Raw genomic sequence first — 21,446 nt, forward strand, 5'->3', positions numbered from 1 at the left:
CTGGGCTGGTCAGGTCAGGGACAGGGGTTACCAAGAAGAAGATTCGAAGAAGAAGAAGAACAACGGACTTGTCTCCGCTGATCCTCAGGACTTGCATTCCCTGGCCTGGTCCGCATGGCCACTTGAAACCATCCATCACACGCCCCTGGAGTACGATTTCGACAGATAGCTTAACTTTCAACAAACCTCACAATTCGATGGACGCTGTTGTCCTCTCGTGAGCTTGATCAGGATTGTAGCGATGCGCACAGTTGCACTGCCGTTCTTCGAAGCGAATCGCGTCTTGCTCTCAGCCAGTATTATTGTCTGTCATGGCAGATGTGTCTTCGTATAGGCAGTAGGTTAGTAGTGAAGCTGCTATTAGCTCAAACTTAGTCGAACGTACGAACGTTTGCTTGGATGATGAACGGCTTCAACACTATTGGAGGCCTCTTTGCTGTCGTTACGGTGCCACTTAGACAAAAACAAAGTGCACGTTGACGGCGAAGTCTCCGCCTTGCTGTGCATAGCGGGATTTGGTATCTGTACATATATAAGTGGTCAGGAGCACCGTGATGTGCAAATGCCCGCTCCTTTACAACGTGATCTCGCCCTTCCATGTTCCATCAGACAAACCCAGCTTCTCCACCAGGTTCTGCCATCGTGGACCGCCTCTTTCCTTTCTCCTCAGATATTTCAACAGTTTCGCTCTTCTGTGCACCAGCAGCCTCAAATTTCTCTTGTTGTGCTTGTCCATGGTGCCTCTCGTTTCCAAGAAGTCGGCCACGGCTCGGATCTTGGCAGTCAGAATGGCGATCTGCACTTCACTACTACCGGTATCTGCTCCCACGCGTTCCACTTTTTGTTGCTCGCCGCCCGTCGTCGCTGCTGAAGCGAGCCTTGGGGATAGTGTCTGCTCCGTGTTGTGCCGCCCAAAGACCTCTATGCATCTCTGCTTGTTCACTCTCAACCTGTCCTTGCTGCTCCCCAATGATAAGCTGGAGATACGTCGCAATGCTTCTTCCGCGGTGGTACTCTCCTCTTCTAGTCTCTTCTGGCGTGCTTCCGGCGTGACATCCGTTGTCAAGTCCGCCAAAGCAGACATTGAACGCGTCCAGTCTGAGCTCCTCGTGCCAGAACCTCTAGACTCGTCGGCAAACATCGCTTCCATTATATCGGCGCTGTCTCCGCGAGGACGATTTTGGCCGCCATCCTGCTCACTACGGCTCTCAGACTCGTCAGGCTCATCCTGAATCGATGGACTACTCAGCCACTGGCTCCTCCCTATACCTCGCGCCAGCTCTTCCTTGGTCAGGTAGAAATTGAGATGGTTGTCCGTTTCCGCCTTCACTGCCGGGTCAGTTCCCGTCTGCAATGAGGGCGTAGATGCTCCAGACTCGGGGGGCAAAGCAGTGTCAAAAGACTGTACGAATGCCGTTGTAACACCTCGAACGGGATCGCCCAGACTGCCCACTCGTTCTTTCGTCAGCACCTCCTGCCTGCTCAGGTTGGCGGCCTTTTTCGCTTTCGCCTGCGCAATGGCATAGGGATCGCGGTGCCTCCTTCGTTGCTTGGCGGTCGAGGCGGACGAGCTGGGAGTCGCCGAGAACGAACGCGTGATGGACACAAAGGGAACGGGCGAGGGCGTTACTGCAGTCTCTGTGAGCGATTGCCGCATGCATCCATCTCTCCTGCATATCGACTTACTGCTAGAAGCCCGCAGGCATTGCGCAACGGGTATTCGAGGCGGCATGATGATGGTCTACACCCGCTTCATTACAAGAATAAATAGCAAGCCACAGCAATCGAGCATATTCGGATAGACCGCGGACAGTACGATCGCCTGGTGCGGATCTCGGGGGAGAAGAGCGCGCCAAGACCACTCAGCTGTCTTAGTCATGCCGACCCACGTTCGCACTCAGATTTCCAGTTTACAAGCTGCAGCGACTGGCGATTCTTCAACACCGACAACATCGACGCGCACTCGCCATGGCATCCCCAAAGAACCTCCCCCCGGTGTTCAACGCCACTGCCCAGGACATTGAGATGCTCCTGTCGGCGCAGGCTCACATTGGCAGCAAGAACTTGCAGGTGCACATGGAGCCATACCTCTGGAAGACTCGTCCAGACGGTATCAACGTGATCAACATTGGCAAGACCTGGTATGTGGAAGTGGGCACTTTCTCGTTACAGCGCGAGATCAGGGAGACTTGCTTGGGCGCTTACGACCAGATTTGTGGCGCTTCTTGCGCTTCTGCAAATTTGTTACTTATGGCACATTTACATATATGCTAATTCCTGCGATAGGGAGAAGATTGTGCTCGCTGCCCGCATCGTCGCCGCCATTGACAACCCAGCCGACATTGCTGTCATCTCTGCCCGCCCATACGGTCAGCGTGCTGTCCTCAAGTTCGCTGCCCACACTGGTGCCTCTCCAATCGCTGGTCGTTTCACCCCGGGTAACTTCACGAACTACATCACCCGCTCGTTCAAGGAGCCCCGCTTGATCATCGTGACCGACCCACGCACCGATGCCCAGGCCATCAAAGAGGCTTCGTACGTCAACATCCCAGTCATCGCGCTCTGCGATACCGACTCACCAACCGAGTACGTCGATGTTGCCATTCCAACCAACAACAAGGGTCGTCACGCGATTGGTCTCGTATGGTGGATGCTTGCCCGTGAGGTGCTCCGTCTTCGTGGCACTCTCGCCAGTCGTGAGACTGAGTGGGATGTCATGACCGATCTGTACTTCTATCGCGACCCAGAAGCGGAGGAGAACAAGGACTCTGCTGGTCAGGAAGAAGGCAAGGTGCCAGGTGTCGACGAGGTTGGCTCCGGCGCAGTGGAGAGCGGGTTCAACAACGAGTGGGAGGTCGGTAATGCCGGCAGCTCGGCTTTCGCTGCTGCTTCCGGTACTGCTGGTGCTCAAGCTGCTTCCACTTGGGACGCTGAGGGCGCTGACTGGGCCGCTGCAAGCGCCCCAATCGAGACGGGCAACCAGGGCTGGGCTGCTGATGGCACTACCGGTGCTGAGTCCTCGGCTCCCGCTGAGACCCAGTGGTAGACATGTGCTAGAGATTTGGCCTTCTATTACCAAAATGCGATTCGCCCTCACAGGCTAGGAGAAAGTACTGGCGCTTTACGAGGGAAAGAAGCCTACTGTCGGTGCAGCTTGTTTGCAACGATGGAGGAGAATGCCCTGTGCTAGGAAGCCCGATCGGTCAACGAAAGTTGCCGGGTCTGTAGAGTCATACAAGATATCTTCAGGCGCGTGTACTCTCTCCATTACCAAGCAGTCGCTGCACTGTACATGTATCGTTCCACGTCTTACTGTGATGATGTCGTAGCGTGGTTAGTTTTTATCGCCAGGAGGTCCATATACTACCTCATGGCGGGACTCTCGGCGGGTTGTGCCTGAAAATGATCTGCGTTCCGCATTGGCGATCCACTGTGATCCCTGTTCAGAAAAGTGCGTTTACGGTCTCCCGGGAGTTCGTCAACCGTCATGCTTCAATAGGTATCGGCGAATTTCTGTGCCGGAAATATACCTCCAGTCTGAGTCAACCTGCCATTGACCTTCTTTGTGCTTCTCCCGCCCACATTCACCTTGCCTGACCTGCCGTACCTTATGCAGAGACTTCTCGCACCTCGCACCTGGCACCTGGCACCGGACCGACACGACTGCACTTTCATTTCAACGCCGTCTTGGCGAGTTCGCAGTGACTGTGCGGTCTGTCTGCACTGGCTCGGATCGACTGAGCACTTCAGCTCCATGTAAAGGCGAGACCCCAATACAGACTACACGATACAAACTCACACCGCCCCAATATGGCGTCGAACAAGGCGCCCAGCGCAGGTTCAGAAACCGCCACGAAAGTGTCCATACTCGGCAAGGACACCATCATAGTCGACTATGGACTGTGGCCTCACTACGCAACACATGATCTCCTCGCTAACATTCCCTCGTCGACCTATGTTCTCATTTGCGACTCCAACCTCGCCAAATTGCCCTATGTCCCCGCCTTCATCCGGTCTTTCGAGGCCGAGCGCGCCAAGCTGGGTAAGAGAGCGGAGGATGTACGACTCCTCGTCTACGACACCATCCCACCCGGCGAAACGAGCAAGAGCCGTAAGGTCAAAGCCCAAATCGAAGACTGGCTCCTCAGTCAAGGATGCACGAGGGATACTATCCTGCTTGCATTAGGCGGTGGGGTCATGGGAGACTTACTCGGATATGTTGCTGCGACATACATGCGGGGCATCAAGTTCGTACAGATCCCGACGAGTCTGCTGAGCATGGTCGATAGTTCGATTGGCGGGAAAACGGCCATTGATGTTCCTATGGGAAAGAATTTGGTAGGAGCATTCTGGCAACCAGAGAGGATTTACATTGATCTGGCTTTCTTGGAGACATTGGACAAGAGGCAAGTTTGCAATGGAATGGCTGAGGTGGTGAAGACTGCTGCAATCTGGGATGAGAGGGAATTTGAGAGGTTGGAAGAAGGCGCCGATGCTATCATGGCTGCTTTGGAGAGGCCGCTGGGAAGAGGACGGTTTGAGGGCATCGAGAATGTGTTCAAGAGGATCGTGCTGGGCAGTGCACGTGTCAAGGCAGAAGTTGTTACTGCAGATGAGAGGGAAGGTGGGTTACGAAATCTGCTCAACTTTGGACACTCTATTGGCCATGCTTATGAGGCTATTCTGACTCCGGAAATTCTACATGGAGAGTGTGTTGCTGTGGGTATGGTGAAAGAGGCAGAGCTGGCAAGATACCTGGGCATACTGGAGCCTGCTGCTGTAGCGAGGCTGACAAAGGCCATCAAGAGTTATGGACTACCGACGAGCTTGGAGGACAAGTTCATTACCAAGAAGACGAGGAAAGTCTGCAAAGCGGACGAGCTGCTCAGGAAGATGGCAGTAGACAAAAAGAACGCTGGGTCGAAGAAGAAGATTGCACTGCTGGAATCGATCGGGAAATGCTATGAGCCAGAGACTGGACCAGGAGCAGCCAAGTGCGATGATGAAGATATTAGGATTGTTCTTTGTCCCTCTGTGCTGGTCAAGCCTGGCGTGCCCGAAGGCTTGGACGTAGTGTGCAAACCCCCCGGAAGCAAGAGCATCTCGAATCGAATATTACTAATGGCAGCGCTGGGCAAGGGAGAATGCAGGATTACCAATTTGCTAGCTTCCGATGACACACAATACATGCTCTCTGCGATCGCGAGTCTACGAGGTGCGACATATGCATGGGAAGATTCAGGCCGTGTGCTGGTTGTGAATGGCAACGGTGGAAATTTGAAGGCCTCAGCAGATGAAATCTTTATTGGCAATGCTGGCACTGCTTCGCGCTTCTTGACGACAGCCCTGACTCTGGCAGAACCTTCCAAAGAAGCATCTCACACTATCCTGACTGGGAACGCTCGCATGCAAGAACGACCGCAAGGTCCACTGGTTGATGCCCTCAAATCAAACGGCGTCGACATGGAGTATCTCGGTAAGCCGGGCAGCCAAAGCCTGCCTCTGCGCATTGGTGCAGCCGGCGGCTTTGAAGGCGGTGACATTGAGCTCACAGCAAAGGTCTCGTCGCAGTACGTCTCCTCAATTCTCATATCAGCTCCATATGCGAAAAAGCCTGTGACTCTGCGCCTTGTCGGCGGCAAGGTCATCAGTCAGCTGTTCAAGAAATCTATGATTGCCTTGATGTCTCGCGTGACGTAGAGCACCATACCGTCTTCCTGCCACTTCGTGAGCAAGGCACGAGCTTCTGAAGTTTCGACGATGCCGCCACCGGTTGCAAACACGTAACCGTTTGGCTTCTCCGCCATGAGGCGCTTCAGCAGCCCCAGTTCTTTCCGACGGAATCCATCCCAGTCATTATCCTTGAGCATCTCAGGAATCGACATGCCTTCCTGTTTCTCAAGTTCAAGGTCCATGTCGATGAATGGCCAACCCAGAATTCGTGCAGCCCAGCCTCCAGTCGTGGTCTTACCAGCACCTCGCATGCCAATGATGAAGACAGACTTCTTGACTTCTCCATTCACATAACCATTGATTTCAGCGACGCCGTTGGTGTGGCCGTTCGTGTGACCATTAGCGTGAGGTTGCTCAGGCTCGACACCCTCGAGTTTGACGCCAAAAGTCTGGTGCAGGACGTCCCACCAGCCAGGCCAAGTCTTGCCAGTACACTCTCGCTCGAGAATCAGCGTGCCCTTCGGTGCAACAGCAGCAAGGACACTGAAACTCATCGCCACTCTGTGGTCATCGTAGCAATCTATGGCGCTAGAGGGCGCCTGAATGTTACTACCAACGCCATCAATCTCAATACCGTCATCCAGCTCTCTGCACGTCACACCAAACTTTGCAAGCTCATCGATCATCGCTACAATGCGGTTGCACTCTTTAACTTTCTGGTTTGCAATGCCGATGATTCTTGTTGTCGCGCCATATTTGTTCGGTTCAGAAACAGCAGCGAGGACAGATGCAGTCAGGAAAGCATCAGTCATGGGCTCCATGTCCAACTCGGGTATGGGCTTGAGCTTGCCGACCGGAGGTCCTGTGACTGTTGTGCTCGTCTCCGTCTGCTCCACCGTACATCCCATGGGGCGGAGTACATCAACAGCGAAGCGCGCATCGCCTTGCAAGGAAGAAGACCCGATGTTTGGCACCGTGCACTTTGTCCCGGTAATGGCCGCAATAGCGAGGGGGTAAGTCGCGCTACTCGCATCACTTTCAACCTCGTATTCAGCTGGGTTGATGTAGCTCTGCTTGGGAATGTGGTAAACGTTCTCCTCCGTCTTGCTTCTCGTCACATGTACGCCAAAGCTAGCCATCATGGCAATAGTCATATCGATGTATATTGACAAGACTCGCCCTGCGTATGTCGAAGACATGATGGGCGTCTACCTCAGGCGTAAGCCGTGGTTTGAGGAATGCAGTAACTTGCACTACCATAGCCAGACTGTGGACGAGACAACTGCCATTGTAGGTTGGACCAGCCCCTTGGACGACTTCACGAGGTTCCTGAACACCATGACAGGGAGAAGCGGAGCATTGCAGAAGATCTTGGCAAAGCAGCATTCGTTCTTCATCGCCTTGACAAGCCCTACGATACAACAAATTGTTCCTATCTTGCCGGAGGTGACAATGGGCAGTGATGCTATTGAGCTCAGAGTCGATTTGCTCGTGGATCCAGACAAAGAACCAGGAGAAACGCACTGGAGGCCTGGGTTCCTGAGCGAGCAGGTTGCCCTCCTGAGAGCTTCGACCACTCTGCCTTTGATTTTCACGTTGAGGAGTGTCAGTCAAGGTGGCCAGTTTCCCGACGAGGCGACCGAGCAAGCCATTGCGCTCTATGCGGAAGGTTTGCGCATGGGCTTCGATTTCGTGGACCTGGAACTGACCGCTGCGCCTGAGCTCAAGGAATATGTATTGAGCCACAGGAAGATGTGCACCATAATTTCTTCGCACCACGATCCTAAGGGCCAGCTTTCCTGGGCCGATGGTGCAGAAGAGTGGAGAGCTCACTTCGATGCAGCGCGCCAATATGGCGACATTGTGAAGCTCATCGGTGTGGCCAAGGACTCTGACGCCAACGATGATCTCAAAGCATTCAAGAAAACAGTGGCCAAGGAGTTCCCGCACTTGCCTGTCATCGCTATGAACATGGGCGAGTTGGGCAAAATGAGCAGAGTCACCAACGGTTTCATGACACCCGTCAGCCATCCTGCCTTGCCTGTCAAAGCTGCGCCTGGTCAGGTATCGGCGGCCGAGATCAGAAAAGTGCTCGGCATCGTCGGTGAGATACCTGCGAAGAAGTTCTATCTATTCGGAAAGCCTGTGCAGCAATCGCGCTCACCAGCTTTGCACAATACACTCTTCAACCTGACTGGCTTACCACATATCTACGGAACCCACGAGACGGATCAAGCATCCTCGGCTGCAGACATCATCCGCTCGCCTGAGTTTGGCGGAGCCAGTGTCACCATTCCCCTCAAGCTCGACATCATGCCTTTGCTCGATGCCATTGATCCTGCGGCGCAGACGATCGGCGCCGTGAACACCATCGTGCCCACCAAATCGTCTTCTGGCAAGAACATGCTTGTTGGTCACAATACAGACTGGCAAGGCATGGTTCTCGCGCTCCGTAACGCTGGCGCACAAAGTACGCCGGCTGCAGTGAGCCGCGAAGCTGGCATGGTGGTCGGTGGAGGCGGTACAGCGAGAGCTGCGATTTACGCTTTGAAAAACATGGGATATAGTCCCATCTACTTACTTGGCAGAAACAAGACCAAGCTGGCACAACTCACTGCTTCTTTCCCAGCAGAGTACAACATCACGCTGTTATCCAGCCCCGAAGAAGCAAGGCAAGTTGCTGTCCCACCTGTTGTTGCTGTGGGTACGATTCCTGGTGATCTGCCTATTGATACGACGCTGGAGAGTATCTTGCAGACCGTCTTCGCGCAGAGTGCAGCGACTACACGCAGCAAGGTATTGCTCGAAATGGCCTATAAACCCGCTGTCACGCAACTCATGGAGCTGGCAGAGAAGAGTGGATGGAACACTGTGCCTGGTCTGGAGGCGCTGGTCGCGCAGGGTGTACACCAGTTCAAGCTGTGGACAGACATCATGCCACTCTATGAGGTCAGCCGAAACGCGGTCTTGGGAAGATCGTGAATAGTGCGATTCACGCATAGCAGGCGGATGTCCCATGCCAAATGTACTGAATTGTCTGTCTCAGGAAGGCCCGACGCTGACCCTGAAGTCTGGCGATGGTGATGGGAGGAGGTCTTCTCGGGATCAGTGTCAGCAGAATACGAGCATCCCCTTGGTGCAGACCGCCCTGGTATTTCCGAAGATGAAGACGTTGTTATGCAGCAGCAGCAGCTCTCCTTTTCCCGAACCCTTATTGAACGATTGATGTTACATGTTACATTACTGCTTGGGCTTTGTGCGTGAGGTCGAAAGAATGCTGCTCCATGGTTCTTGGAAGTGCTCCACGGCGCAAGTGGCTTGCTTATCTGCTGCAGGTGAAGGGTAGCACCGTGGCAGTTCGCCATGTGCCTATCTAGGAAGAAGGCATCCTGGTTGATAGGCGGGAGTCGCCCAAAGTTTCATTTCCCCACCCGTTCAATGTCACACCACAATCAAACTCCCAATCAAACTTCCCATCAAACCCCCAATCACATACCTCCTTTCTCTCCCTATCCAACTCCCCCTTGTGCGCGGTCTACAGGTAGTCAGGTACAGTACCTGCAGGTCAACTCACTAGTTTGTGCAACATCATGATGGAACAACTATAGAACCCCACCGGCACTGCCACGACGGTGATGAGGATGAGCATGATGAGCACGAGCACGAGCATGAGCATGAACAGGTACAAGTTGTAGGGAGATATCCATCTTGAGCTGTACCACATTCCGCTGCTGAGAGAGAAAGGCACTTCTTCCCCTCATCTTGCTTACAATGCTCACAGCGGTCTATGCTGTGCTCGTCCTGAGCACGACATGTCTAGCAGACTGGACCGGGTTGCCCACCGTACCATTTACAGCCTCTGGAGGTGGCACATTCGATCTCGCGCAGTTGAACAAGATTGTGGTTGACACTGAATATGCCGATGCCAAGGATACTGATGGCTGGACACTGATTCCACCTTCACTCCGCGCCTTTGCGGAGACATTCGCGGCTGACATGGCAGCGATATCGCCATCTGTTCCGGCCATCTCTGTGGAATGTGGGAAGCACGCTGCAGCTGGGCAGGTCTTCTTGACTGTGGCCAACAACAGTGACTTCAGAGATGCGGCTGATCGATGGACTTCGGAGGCTTATGCGATCAATGTGACCAGTACGGGCGTGATCATCACCGGCGCCAGTCCACTGGGAGTGTGGTGGGGAACGCGATCGCTGCTGCAGCAAGCCGCTTTGCACGATGGCCGGATTGAGGCGGGATATGGAATTGACAGTCCTGGTTGGGGAACCAGAGGGATTTTCGTAAGCAGCCTGTTGTTGTTCGAATGGGTGAAGATGCAAATGCACCCAACAAAGAAGAAAAAAACAGGGCAGAACATACACTGACGATCAAGTCTTTTTTTCTCTCATCAGCTCGATGCTGGCCGACATTACTATCCCCCGGAATTCCTGATTGAAATGTGCAGTTGGATTTCCTTTTACAAACAGAACACGTTTCATGTTCATTTGAGCGATAATCTCTACAACAATATCGAGATTTACTCCATGGAGCGACAACAAGAGCTGTATTCTGCGTTTCGACTCTGGTCTGACGAACCCGCGCTGGCTGGCCTCAATCGGCGGAGAAATGAATCGTACACTCGTCAGGACTTTGATTATATCCAATCGAGTTGTGCGGCTCGAGGCGTGACGGTGATTCCTGAAATTGAAATGCCGGGACATGCTCTCGTTTTTACGCAGTGGAAGCCCGAACTTGCGATTGCGGAACAGTTTGATTTGTTGAATATTACATATCCGGATACCATACCGCTGATGGAGACGATCTGGAAGACATTCTTGCCGTGGTTTCACAGTAAGGCTGTGCATATCGGGGCAGATGAGTATGTGGATAATACTTTGAGTAAAGAGTAAGTACCTACCTACCTATAATTTCGCCACTCTCTCTCTCTACTGCTAGATGGGAGGCATCAGTTGTGCTGACAATCACAAATCACAGCGCCCTCGCCGAAGTGTACAACGACTTTGTCAATGCCATGAACAGCTACATCGCAGCCACAGGCAACAAAACCATCCGCATCTGGGGAACCTTTCCCCCCAAAAGCAACTATACCAACAACATCTCCACCAACGTCACACTCCAACACTGGGAATTCTTCGAAGACTACCCCTATCAAGACTACATCCAAAACGGGTACAAAGTCATCAACTCCGACGACCACACGTACCTCGTCCAAAAATACAGCACCTCCTACCCTCAACAACTCCACAACACCACCCTCCTCTTCCACGGCAACCCGGAAGACGGCACCGCGTTCGCCCCCCACATCTTCGACCCCAACAACGCCACCAACAACCCTCCGCGAAATTCCCCCGGTGTGCTCGGACATGTCGCAGCGCAGTGGAACGATTACGGACCCAATACGTCGACGTATTTGGAAGCGTATTATCCTTGGAGAGACTATCTTCCTGCTTTGGCGGATAAGCAGTGGGGAGGCAACATTTTGGAGGATGAATATGAGGAAGTGTGGGAGAAGTTGCAGAAAGTGGCTCCGGGACAGAATTTGGATCGCAGAGTGGATTCGAAGGGGGATGTGATTGTGGAATATGATTTTACGAGAATTTCTCTGGCGGAAGTGGTGGCGGGATATGAGAATGAGAATGGGATGATGATGGTTATTCCTGATCTCTCTGGAAATGGCTACGATGCAAATTCTACTTGCGATATCGTTCCTACTACTCCTGATGATGATGAGGGTGGGTCGACGACGGCGATACACATTTCGCCCAATTGCACTTTTTCTACACCTTTGACATCCAAAGGACAGAATTACACTTTATCCTTTACCCTCCAGCAGACTTCCACCACCACTGGAGGGGAGGGAGGAGGAGGAGGATCAATTTTCACCGGACCGGATAGTGAATTACGTTCTGGAAATGGCACTTCAACCCAATTGATGCTTGTTTCGGCGGGCAATGCTTTTGCGTTGAATTATAGTTTACCCATTGGGGAATGGGTGGAAGCCAAGTTGATGGGGAGGGGGAATCGGACGTTTTTTGCTGTTGCTGGCATGGATGATGAGATGGAGTTTCGGACGGTGGTGGGTGTGAATGGGGAGAGGTTTGCGTGGTCGGAAATGGCGATTGTGGCGCCTTTGAATGTGATTGGAGGCGGTGGATGGGAGGGGTTGTTGAAGAGGATGAAGTTGGTGGATTATGCTGTGTAGAAGTCACTGCCTACATGTACCTTAGCTTCAAGAGTCTCGGCGAGGGAGCTGGGGGTTGGTGATGGTTGGATTGAGGACTGGTTTTCTTTCTTTCTTCTTTTTCTTTTCACTGCGTACGGTATGTGACATCCAAGTAACTAATCTAATCTACATTAATCATAAGATTTCATAACTTCATTATTAGCAACAGCCTCTTTAAACCCGGGAATCGCAGTCGTATGACACCACGGCTTCGCATCCAACTCGGCCTGAATCGCCTGGGAGAAACACGCCGACCACTTCAATCTCGGATACTGCCGAACCACTTGCTCTATCACACGTGGATGCACCAAATACGCCTGCCAGCCCATATTATCCAGCTCGGTAGCGATTTGCACCAACTGGCCCATTCTCGAAATCGTTCCCGTCTCACCGGGATCTTGGTGGCGAATGATGGCTTCACAGACACTTTCGGCTTGCGATTGGGGTGCGTGGAATTTTTGTAATTCTTGCAGAGCGATGAAGCCACCTTGGAATTCGAAGGAGAGATGGGTGGAAGTGCGGTTTGCGGGGGTGGTGCCGATGTCGTGGAAGAGACATGTCAGGGCCCAGGTTTCGAAGAAGAGGTCGGGAGAGGTTTGATGCAGCCAGGAGGGGAAGTGTTGGGTAACGATGGTGTGGCCTGGAGGGAGGAAGTGTCTCTGTTAGCTATTATGATGTAGGAGGAGGAGGAGGAGGAGGAGAAGAAGAAGAAGGGAGAGGGAGAGGCAGACCGTAGCTATATACGCGGAGACTGTGGTTATACGTCTCTTGCGGTAAGAGAGCTTTGACGTGTGCTTGTGCTTGTTGGACGAGTTTAGTCTGGGGCCAGATGGTGTCGAAGGTGAGTTCGGTTGGGATGGTGTTTGCTTCGGCTGCAGATGGGATATTGGAGCGATTGCGTGGCACTTCATGCCAGCCAAAGGCCGTAATGGGTGATTCTTTGGACATTTTGATGTTGTTGATGTTGTTGTTATTCTGACTCTACTGGAGGTGGATATGGATGTCATGATGAGTGATGGAGTGACGTGTGTCTGCTTGTGTCAGCGTGTGTTGCGTTGCAGCCGCTTGAACGGCTCCTTTTGGATATATCTGTAGGTACATGTAGTAGGTCATGTACCTTTCTCTTCCATCACTTCCATCACTTCTCTTCACATCGACCTCTCTCTCTCCCTCTCCCCGATGAAGCCATTGTACGTATTCCACAACAGGGATACACTGCCTAGGGCACACACACCACGCACAGACGCCATCCAGGATGATTACTCCATCTCTACATATCGGAGAACTATACACCACGTGGCCGAGACGACTCTCAGACTCTCAGACTTAGTCTCTGTAATAGTATTCACTTCCAGCTGTGATTAGCTGCAGGATCTATAAAACAAATTAGTTGAAATTACCAATGAATGATTATGAATCACTGACCTCCCGGGCAGTGAATAACGAGTACGATGATAGATGATACAGATAAACAGACTAGTCCCTCCTGTTGGCCGTGTCGGCGTCGCCTGCCCTTGCCGGCGGCCCACTCGCTGCCCCGTCTCGAGGAGCAACACGTGCGTGGCTACTGCACGTCCGCCTATTCGGCGATTAGGTATCAACAAAAATTCGTGAGCATGTCTCGTTCCACAACCGGTCACCGGTCCACTGGATAGCGGTTGTCGTCGGCGTATGCCACAACGCGACTGCGACTGCGGATTGCCTCCAGGGAAAAAATTCATCTGCCAACTTTGTTCCGCCGCTTGCAGGGTGCTATATGCCCTTTTTGCACCGTCTCCCGGTCTCCAGAATGCTGCACATTCGCCACCTCTTCTAGTATTCTGGGCTGAATATCCTGTTCGGGTAATACACCGTCGGCCGCGAGTGCGCGACGGAGCGGACGGGCGAGGCCACTGGCCCGCTGCTGTATTGTGCCTTGTGAAGCCGAAACAGGCAGGGGAAAAATGGATCTTCCCACTCTGCGCATCAGTCAATTGGACAGCAGGATGACACGGCACCCGCTCGCCGACCACGGAGCTACTGGCCGCAACATTTACGACCGAAGCGTTGAATGGCAACCTCATCTCTCATCATGTGAATGCTCCAGTTAGTCAGAACCTTCGGGTACAATCCTCTCACCACCACCTGGATATCACACTATTGGCCTCTCCATCTTCGATGCTGCTCCTGTCACCATGTCCGACGAATATGATGACCATCAGGACGGCAACGAGAAAGGGACGGAGGATGTGAGGTCGGGATCTACGACCGCGGGCAGCCACAAATCACTCTCCATCCGAGATGATCAAGCCGAACTCGAGGAAGTCTCCCTCCACGATGAACAGGATGCGGACGAGATCCGCTCCAAGCACGAATCCGTGCCCCGCCAGTCGTCTCAGGATCTCAAGAGAGTGGCGAGCAACGTTCTGACCAAGGTTGCCTCCCGCTTCACCACCCGCTCCATTGTGAACCCGCCACCTGCACCCGATGGAGGTGTGTCCGCCTGGACCCAGGTCGCCATGGGATGGATTGTGGTGTTCACGTCCTGGGGCTGGGTGAACTCATACGGTGCCTGTAAGTCCCATCAGCAATTGCTCGACCCTGTTGACCGCATTGCGAGATGAGATCCTCGATGTTGTGCGGACCGCTGATGGACTGACGCTTCTCAGTTCAATCCTACTACACTCTCACTCTTGAGCGCCCCGGCTCTACCATCTCGTGGATTGGTTCCCTCCAAAACTTCTTTACCTTCTTCATTGGCGTATTCTCCGGCCGCGCCTCCGATGCTGGCTACTTCATGCCCGTCGTCATCCTGGGAATCCTGGTTCAGCTGGTGGGCATATTCTTGATGAGGTACCTTATTCTTGTGCTCATACAAATCATCTGCACCATCTGCCGAGGCTAATCATGAACACACGTGCTGTGATAGTCTGTCGACCCGGTACTACCAATTCCTGCTCACGCAAGGAGTCATGACTGGCATTGGCGGAGGTCTCTTCTTCACGCCGGCAATGGGAGTCGTGGGCACCTACTTCTCGACCAAGCGAGCGCTGGCCATTGGCATTGTCACGACGGGCAACAGCGTGGGTGGCATGATCTACCCCGTCCTGGTGCAACAGCTTTTGCCCAAATTGGGTTTTGCGTGGACCACCCGCGTTCTGGGCTTCCTGAACCTAGGCATGCTCAGCATTGTCCTGGTGTTCATGCGGCCCCGGATGCCTCCTCGAAAGTCCGGGCCCATGGTGGATTTCTCCGCATTCAAGGAGCCCACATATGCTTTCCTCGTCGCTGGTCTGTGCCTCGTCATGTGGGCCGTCTACTTCACCTTCTACTATGTAAGTACATGGATATCGCCCCATCCCCCCCTGATGCTTGCGCTGATACTGTATTCCGGCAGCTATCCTCCTATGGCATCGAAGTGGTCGGTATGCCTTTCAATGCGGCAATCACCATCACCATCCTCGTCAATGGTGTCGGCGTACCCGCCCGATTAATCCCGCCCCTCTTCGCCAGTCGATTTGGACAGTTGAATACCATGATCCCCATCTTCGTCTACCTGACCATCGTCTCCTTCAGTTGGATCGCGGTGCGTACATCCGCGGGCACATATACCTTTGCGGTCTTTTATGGGATCGGCAGCTCCGCCTTTCAGTGTCTCCTGCCCTCGACCGTGGCATCCATCACTCCGAATATGAATGCGTTTGGCACCCGGCTGGGAATGGCCTTTGGCGCCATCTCCTTTGCGACCCTCACGGGACCGAGCATCGGCGGAGCTATTCAGAATGCCATGGGTGGTAAATATTTGGGCGCTCAGCTGTGGAGTGCAGTTGCTACTTTGACTGGTGTGGCATTCGTGGTGACTTCACGCATGGTGAAAGCTCGAGGGAAGATACATTCTAAATGCTAGTAGGAGACATTATTGATCACGCCCCCAGCGCTGCCTCCCTTTTTCGCTGTGTTCTTATTCCCTTGCAGCCTTTTTCTTTTTCTTTTTCTTTTTCTTTTTCTTTTTCTTTTCTTTTCTCCTTTTAAAAACAATACTGTCATCTGACCGCTTGCTTGACTATATACCCTCTCTCTCCTGGCCCAGCCCCAAATGATCGAGGTCAAGGGGGACAGTTTTACAGTAGGCACGTAAGCAGCACGTCTCGACAGCCACGTGGATCTGTTGGAGGCGGGGCGGGGCGTATCACCACCGAGTCAGGTAGGTGAGGAAAGTAGCGGACTCTAGCGGGAAGTGCCGCAACAGTCAGTCTTCCCGTCCCCCCCGCCACCTGCACTTCCAATTATCAGGGTAGATTCCCTCCAGCACGGGCCGGCGTCATCGTTCGCCTAAGGTTCGGCTGCGGTGTTGCTATTGCAGTGTTGCTGTTGCTTGCGACCGCGATCCTCTACGTCCAGGACCTTCCACCACTTTCTGAGCAAACCACATCACCTCTTCGACACCTTCCAATCGCACATAGACACCACCACCACCACCACCATCACCGCCACCTCCACCTCCTCCACCTCCTCCGACACACATATCGTTGCACTCGTCATTCGTCTAGACCACCGCCACACTTCATTCTTACTTTCGCAGCCGGCAGTCCGGCAACACCACCGCTACCACAAACGATACCCCCACCACCCACCACCCACCACCCTCTCCCACCCAGACGTCCACCGCCCCGCCCTTCGCAGGTTCGTGTGGCCACCATGGCCGACAGTAATACAGACAGCGATGTCCACGTTACGTTCAATGTCAAGTCCTCTTCCGACTCCAAGTACGCCTTCACCCTGCCAGCAACCACAACTGTCGCCGAGCTGAAAGAGAAGCTCTCATCCTCCGACTACGCCGACACGCCAGCCGACCGACAGCGACTGATCTACAGCGGGCGAGTGCTCAAGGACGCCGATACTTTAGGCAGCTACAAAATCAAGGACGGCAACACGGTACATCTCGTCAAGAGTGCGGCGAGCAACGTCCGGCAGAACCCTGCAAATCAAGGTGGCGCGGCATCTGTACCACCTGGAGCTGGGCAGCCTGCATCGAATGTGCCTACCAACATAGCAGCTGGAACAGGTGCCGGCGATCCACTTGCTCAGATTACAGGTGCTCGATACGCAGGCTTTCACGGGCTTCCTGGGGCAGACATGTTCGGCGCCGATGGTGGTATGGGTGCGCCGCCCGACCCTGATCAGATGCTTAGATTGCTTGATGATCCCAACTTCGCGCAGCAGATGAACGAAGCCATGAATAATCCCGCTGTCCTCAACATGCTTCGAAACAACCCTTCCATTCGCAACAATCCCATGGCTCGTGCGGCAATCGAAAATCCCGAGATGAGACGCATGATGTTGAACCCGGACATGATCCGTATGCAGATGCAGATGCAACGGGCGATGGGAGGTAATGGAGCAGGCGGCGAAGGCGCCTTTCCAATGCCAGGACAAACGGACACGACCGAGGGTGGAAACGCGAACGCTGCTGCTGCACCGGCCGGCCAAGCCGGAGCTCCACCACCCAATCCTTTCGCAGCCCTCTTTCCAGGAGGTGCGGCTGGCGGCACTGCTAATCCAGCGGCAGGAGACACTGGCTCTGCCAATACACAGAATCTATTTGGCAGCCCATTCGGTGGTCAGGCCGGGGGACCAGGCGCGGGTAATCCCATGGCGCAGATGACGCAGCATCTCATGCAGAATCCAGAGATGATGCAGCAGATGATGCAAGCATACGGCGGTGGTGCAGGAGCCGGAGAGGCAGGGTTCAACCCATTCGGCGGTATGGGCGGATTTGGTGGTGCCCAGGCACCACAGGTTCCTGCCGATACCAGACCTCCAGAAGAGCGATATGAGAATGAGCTGCGATCATTGAACGATATGGGCTTCTACGACTTTGACAGAAATGTGGCTGCGCTACGGAGAAGTGGCGGCAGTGTACAGGGTGCTGTCGAGTATCTTCTCTCACAATAGACCAGTGACGACGGTCTCGGCTGCAACAGATGCGCATCCATTAATATGGCTCGTCTGGAGGCGACGCAGTGGGACAAGCTTCACTTTGGTGGTATGGCGGTATCTCGGCATGGCCAAAGCCCAATACGTAATCCCAGTGGCCGGGAGTTTAGCGGAGACCGAACTCTTGAAATCCGTGATGAGACTCATACGTCGCGCCAGTGCGGCGCATCGACCGAGCAAGAGCGCGACGAGTACGATCGTGACATTGACAGCGCGGTGCTCGAGGAGCTCGAAGCGATCTCAGATGCCAAGAGCGTCGAGTGAAGCATCATCCAGCAGTCACGATTCGTTTGTGTACAGCGTTCTTTAGCATGCAGCGATGACTTACAAGGGCATAGGAGAAGAAGAGTTGGTTGAGTACACGAATCACGCTACAGACAGATACCATACCGAATGACGAGCTCTGTCTCCGCTGGCACCTGGACCGAGGTGTGTTTCCACTCATTGTTCACGAATAGAACGGCGCCTTTGTCTCTGATGCTATTTCGTCTCTCGGATCCCTTGATTTTCTTTGTTACCAGTGCATCATCCTTCAAGCCACTAATTTCGAGGCTTCAGACAATGGTCTTTGACATGGCAACTATCACAAGAGATGTGGTATCCACGCACGCTCCTAATGTTTTCAAGTCTGTACCATTTCACTTGCACTTGACGGCCTCATAATAATCCCAATCTAGGTCTGCGACCAGTATTGAAAATCGAACACTGCAGGTCAGTCACTAATATACCCAAATCAAACATTGTTTGAGACATTACCTACTACGGCACCCACCATGGTCAGCACCAAGGACTTTGCGGTGGCTACTGCCAGCCAGCTCCTTGATGGCACGCCATCCTCGTCTAGACCACAGTACCTTGACATCAGAACACAGCAATATGAGTCGCAGATCCTGGGTTCCCATCAGAGCAAGGGAACCCCCCAACTCAAGCGGTCTTCGGCAGTCCGGAAAAGCGTGCGTTTCGTACCGAGCGCGATTGGGGGCAGTGAGAAGGACAACTCGTCACCGGAAGACCCTGTCGACACTACTGACACCTTCACTCAGTCTCAACATGCCTCACAGGTTAGCCCTGAACAGCAGCTCTCTCAGGGCAGCGTGACTGAGCCTTCGAGCCCAGAATTGCTTCAGCCAGTGGTCTATTCTCCTATCGCTGCGGGCAAGACGGACGATAGAGTTGCTGCTGCTCTGGCCTCCGGAATCATACGATCAGACACCGTTCGTCATAAAGTTGGTGTGCTGGAATACTCGACTCGAGTCCTTCCACAGGTGCCAGAAACGAAGAGCATTTTGACCACTGAGCTACATATTGATACTGATAGCCACAAACGAAATCTCAGCAACACGTCCAGTGCTTCGTCCTCAGATCGACCTCGCAGGAAGAGATCTAGTTCGGGTGCGAAAGAGATATATTTTACGCCGACCGATGTGCACTCGTCAAGGACCTGTTTGTCAAGCCCATTGAATAGCCCAACACTACCAAGAGACTATGCGGAAGATGATGATGATGACGACGACGACGACTTGCCTACGCCTCGTGCCACGACTTCAGCGTCTCTGACTCGCCCTCCGAGCGCAATCTACGTGGGACCTGTCGCGGCGGAGCCTCCCGCTGAAAGTTCTGCTGATGTACACGCGGATGAGCGCAGGCAGATACCAGATCAAACCAAGCCAACTATACGCATCACACCCGAGCAGCTTGATCAGCTCGTGATTGCGCTTGCTCGATCGAAGTTGGTCCGAAGACACCTCCAACAAGACTGGTTCGACCCCGACGAGGTGCCCGATGATGATGGTAGTAAAGCATCCTCTTCCAGTACCGTCTCTGCTCCCACACTCACGTCTGCATCGACGCTCTACTCGCAACAGAACGAGCATGGCCCTCCGGTTAACAAGGAGAGTCGGTCTGGCTCTGCTCCGGAGAACACAAGCCGTGTCAAGCTGGCGACACCAGCTACTCGCCACTCCGAAAGCGTAGTCATCTGTGACCCCAAGATTTACGGCACACCTGCGAAATGCGTATCCATTTCCCACAATACCACAACAGTCGTGGGCACACGAACGTTCCTCATGGCACCCGGTGGAAGTGAAGTCGAATGCTCGCTTCGCCTCCAACCCGCTTCCACCACCCAGCACACGAACGTCCGCGTATTCCTCCAATGCGTCAACCAAATCGTCGACCGCAAGTCCGGCAACCGATCATCTCTGCTCTCCGCCGAAATCGACGTCACCGCACACATTGCCCACGCCGCCATTGCAGAATTAGCGGAAGGCACCTGCCTCGCCATCTCCGATATTGCAGTCTGCGAATCCCCGACCTCACCTTCTCGCGCGAGCATTCTCCGATCCACGCCGAACAGTCTGGATGTTAATCGTAATAGTAGTAGCAGCATCAGCAGCAGCAGCAACAACATTGACTACTGGATCGCCATAGCAGACGACCTCCAACACCGCGACCACATCCACACCATGATCGACACAGCCGTCAACGTCTTCTCTCACCTCGATGCCACCACCGCATCCCTATCCACCTTGACCTTTTTACGCCATCTCACCCACCTCGCAGACCAGTATCACGACATTCTGATTCTACAACCCACGAGTTGGCACGCGGATGGTGTGACGCCGCACACGATCAAAATCCCCTATTGTTCTCGTCGCTTGTACGAAGATTGGTATACGGATCCTCGAGGCAGTCAGGCGGGTGAGAAGGTTGGAGAGAGTGCGGCTGCGAGGGGCTTTCAGAGGGGAATTGTTAGTGCTGTGGCGAAGAGGGCGGGTGAGGTGGAGGGGTTTCGAATTGAAGGGTTTTGGGAGAAAGGGGGGAGGGTGAGGCAGGCTTTGAGGGTGGTGCCGATGAGTGGTGGTGGTGGTGGGGAGGACAAGGAGAGGTTATGGTGTTGTTTTGTTTTGGGCGAGGAGGATGATTTTTCTGGGTTTTGAATCTGTAGTGTTTTTTTATGTACATGGAGTTAATATATGTAGTTGTGATGATTTGATATGATATGTGTGTTTATTAGAAGGTATAGGTATTTTCACATGAACAGTGAACACCCCACCCCCACCCCATCCCCCCCGCGCGCGCGTGCCCGGCCCGCAGGTTCGGCTGGTCTAAACTACATTAGTCTAGACACATTAGTCTTACATAAGGTATAATCGGTCTTATCGGTGAGGTGGCCATAGCTTCTGACTAGGTACCTTACCCGTACATGTTGGAGAGATAAAGTATCTAAGATGTATACACCACCACACTGTAACCTTGATACTGATAGTAGGTAGGTAGTACCTCGTAATGGCATGATAGTCAGGTAGGTATGTGGGTAAGGTAGGTACAGGTAAGGTAAGGTAAGGTAAGGTATGGCATGACTATCTGTACTGCTGACTGCCTGACTGTCTGCCTGATCAGCTGGTCAAAGAGTACCTGTAGGTGTATCTCTTTCCTCTCTCTCTCTCTCTCTCTCTCTCTCTCTCTCTCTCTCTCTCTCTCTCTCTCTCTCTCTCTCTCTCTCTCTACTACTACTACTACTACTACTACTACTACTACTACTACTACTACTACTAC

General features: G+C 53.3%; 8 protein-coding genes across 8 annotated transcripts; 6 read left to right on the plus strand and 2 right to left on the minus strand.

Annotated features, from left to right (window-relative positions):
* Positions 1–155: 155 nt before the first annotated feature.
* Positions 156–1,786, minus strand: SEPMUDRAFT_148278 (uncharacterized protein). The gene is made up of 3 exons (XM_016904820.1): positions 1,687–1,786; positions 386–1,629; positions 156–324 (listed from the first exon to the last, which is right to left on the minus strand). Exons 1-2 carry the CDS (start codon positions 1,730–1,732, stop codon positions 575–577), a joined length of 1,101 nt encoding a protein of 366 aa, XP_016762740.1. The 5' UTR covers positions 1,733–1,786; the 3' UTR covers positions 156–324; positions 386–574.
* A 142-nt stretch (positions 1,787–1,928) lies between these two features.
* On the plus strand, positions 1,929–3,441 carry SEPMUDRAFT_148279 (40S ribosomal protein SA). The gene is made up of 2 exons (XM_016904821.1): positions 1,929–2,141; positions 2,287–3,441. Exons 1-2 carry the CDS (start codon positions 1,969–1,971, stop codon positions 3,044–3,046), a joined length of 933 nt encoding a protein of 310 aa, XP_016762741.1. The 5' UTR covers positions 1,929–1,968; the 3' UTR covers positions 3,047–3,441.
* Positions 3,442–3,810: 369 nt separating this feature from the next.
* Positions 3,811–8,655, plus strand: SEPMUDRAFT_39665 (Pentafunctional AroM protein; the record flags this gene model as incomplete). Its single annotated transcript, XM_016908756.1, has 3 exons — positions 3,811–5,691; positions 5,823–6,774; positions 6,809–8,655. 3 exons carry the CDS (start codon positions 3,811–3,813, stop codon positions 8,653–8,655), a joined length of 4,680 nt encoding a protein of 1,559 aa, XP_016762742.1.
* A 537-nt stretch (positions 8,656–9,192) lies between these two features.
* On the plus strand, positions 9,193–11,891 carry SEPMUDRAFT_63168 (glycoside hydrolase family 20 protein; the record flags this gene model as incomplete). Its single annotated transcript, XM_016909626.1, has 3 exons — positions 9,193–9,969; positions 10,081–10,574; positions 10,664–11,891. The coding sequence occupies exons 1-3, from the start codon at positions 9,445–9,447 to the stop codon at positions 11,889–11,891; spliced, it is 2,247 nt and encodes a 748-aa protein (XP_016762743.1). The 5' UTR covers positions 9,193–9,444.
* On the minus strand, positions 11,836–13,288 carry SEPMUDRAFT_148281 (cyanamide hydratase). The gene is made up of 3 exons (XM_016904822.1): positions 13,030–13,288; positions 12,644–12,943; positions 11,836–12,552 (listed from the first exon to the last, which is right to left on the minus strand). Exons 2-3 carry the CDS (start codon positions 12,858–12,860, stop codon positions 12,044–12,046), a joined length of 726 nt encoding a protein of 241 aa, XP_016762744.1. The 5' UTR covers positions 12,861–12,943; positions 13,030–13,288; the 3' UTR covers positions 11,836–12,043.
* A 715-nt stretch (positions 13,289–14,003) lies between these two features.
* Positions 14,004–15,821, plus strand: SEPMUDRAFT_148283 (MFS general substrate transporter). Its single transcript, XM_016904823.1, has 4 exons — positions 14,004–14,465; positions 14,561–14,744; positions 14,821–15,226; positions 15,289–15,821. The coding sequence occupies exons 1-4, from the start codon at positions 14,087–14,089 to the stop codon at positions 15,796–15,798; spliced, it is 1,479 nt and encodes a 492-aa protein (XP_016762745.1). The 5' UTR covers positions 14,004–14,086; the 3' UTR covers positions 15,799–15,821.
* A 623-nt stretch (positions 15,822–16,444) lies between these two features.
* SEPMUDRAFT_148285 (uncharacterized protein) lies at positions 16,445–18,599 on the plus strand. The gene is made up of 2 exons (XM_016904824.1): positions 16,445–18,514; positions 18,566–18,599. The coding sequence occupies exon 1, from the start codon at positions 16,590–16,592 to the stop codon at positions 17,844–17,846; it is 1,257 nt and encodes a 418-aa protein (XP_016762746.1). The 5' UTR covers positions 16,445–16,589; the 3' UTR covers positions 17,847–18,514; positions 18,566–18,599.
* SEPMUDRAFT_148286 (uncharacterized protein) lies at positions 18,582–20,876 on the plus strand. Its single transcript, XM_016904825.1, has one exon. It carries the CDS (start codon positions 18,662–18,664, stop codon positions 20,825–20,827), a length of 2,166 nt encoding a protein of 721 aa, XP_016762747.1. The 5' UTR covers positions 18,582–18,661; the 3' UTR covers positions 20,828–20,876.
* Positions 20,877–21,446: the final 570 nt, after the last annotated feature.

The sequence above is a fragment of the Sphaerulina musiva genome, assembly GCF_000320565.1.
Source record: "Sphaerulina musiva SO2202 unplaced genomic scaffold SEPMUscaffold_3, whole genome shotgun sequence".
NCBI lineage: Eukaryota > Fungi > Ascomycota > Dothideomycetes > Mycosphaerellales > Mycosphaerellaceae > Sphaerulina > Sphaerulina musiva.

What these genes read in the sequence shown, in the direction of transcription:
- SEPMUDRAFT_148285 (XM_016904824.1), top strand. Translation starts at nt 16,590, where the DNA reads ATGGCCGACAGTAATACAGACAGCGATGTCCACGTTACGTTCAATGTC.
- SEPMUDRAFT_148279 (XM_016904821.1), top strand. Translation starts at nt 1,969, where the DNA reads ATGGCATCCCCAAAGAACCTCCCCCCGGTGTTCAACGCCACTGCCCAG. An exon ending in ATCAACATTGGCAAGACCTG is followed by an intron (nt 2,142 to 2,286) that starts GTATGTGGAAGT and finishes TTCCTGCGATAG; the next exon opens with GGAGAAGATTGTGCTCGCTG.
- SEPMUDRAFT_148281 (XM_016904822.1), bottom strand. Translation starts at nt 12,860, where the DNA reads ATGTCCAAAGAATCACCCATTACGGCCTTTGGCTGGCATGAAGTGCCA. An exon ending in TCTCCGCGTATATAGCTACG is followed by an intron (nt 12,553 to 12,643) that starts GTCTGCCTCTCC and finishes TCCTCCCTCCAG; the next exon opens with GCCACACCATCGTTACCCAA.
- SEPMUDRAFT_148283 (XM_016904823.1), top strand. Translation starts at nt 14,087, where the DNA reads ATGTCCGACGAATATGATGACCATCAGGACGGCAACGAGAAAGGGACG. An exon ending in GGTGAACTCATACGGTGCCT is followed by an intron (nt 14,466 to 14,560) that starts GTAAGTCCCATC and finishes GACGCTTCTCAG; the next exon opens with TTCAATCCTACTACACTCTC. An exon ending in TCTACTTCACCTTCTACTAT is followed by an intron (nt 15,227 to 15,288) that starts GTAAGTACATGG and finishes GTATTCCGGCAG; the next exon opens with CTATCCTCCTATGGCATCGA.
- SEPMUDRAFT_148278 (XM_016904820.1), bottom strand. Translation starts at nt 1,732, where the DNA reads ATGCCGCCTCGAATACCCGTTGCGCAATGCCTGCGGGCTTCTAGCA. An exon ending in ATGCCTGCGGGCTTCTAGCA is followed by an intron (nt 1,630 to 1,686) that starts GTAAGTCGATAT and finishes CAGAGACTGCAG; the next exon opens with TAACGCCCTCGCCCGTTCCC.
- SEPMUDRAFT_148286 (XM_016904825.1), top strand. Translation starts at nt 18,662, where the DNA reads ATGGTCAGCACCAAGGACTTTGCGGTGGCTACTGCCAGCCAGCTCCTT.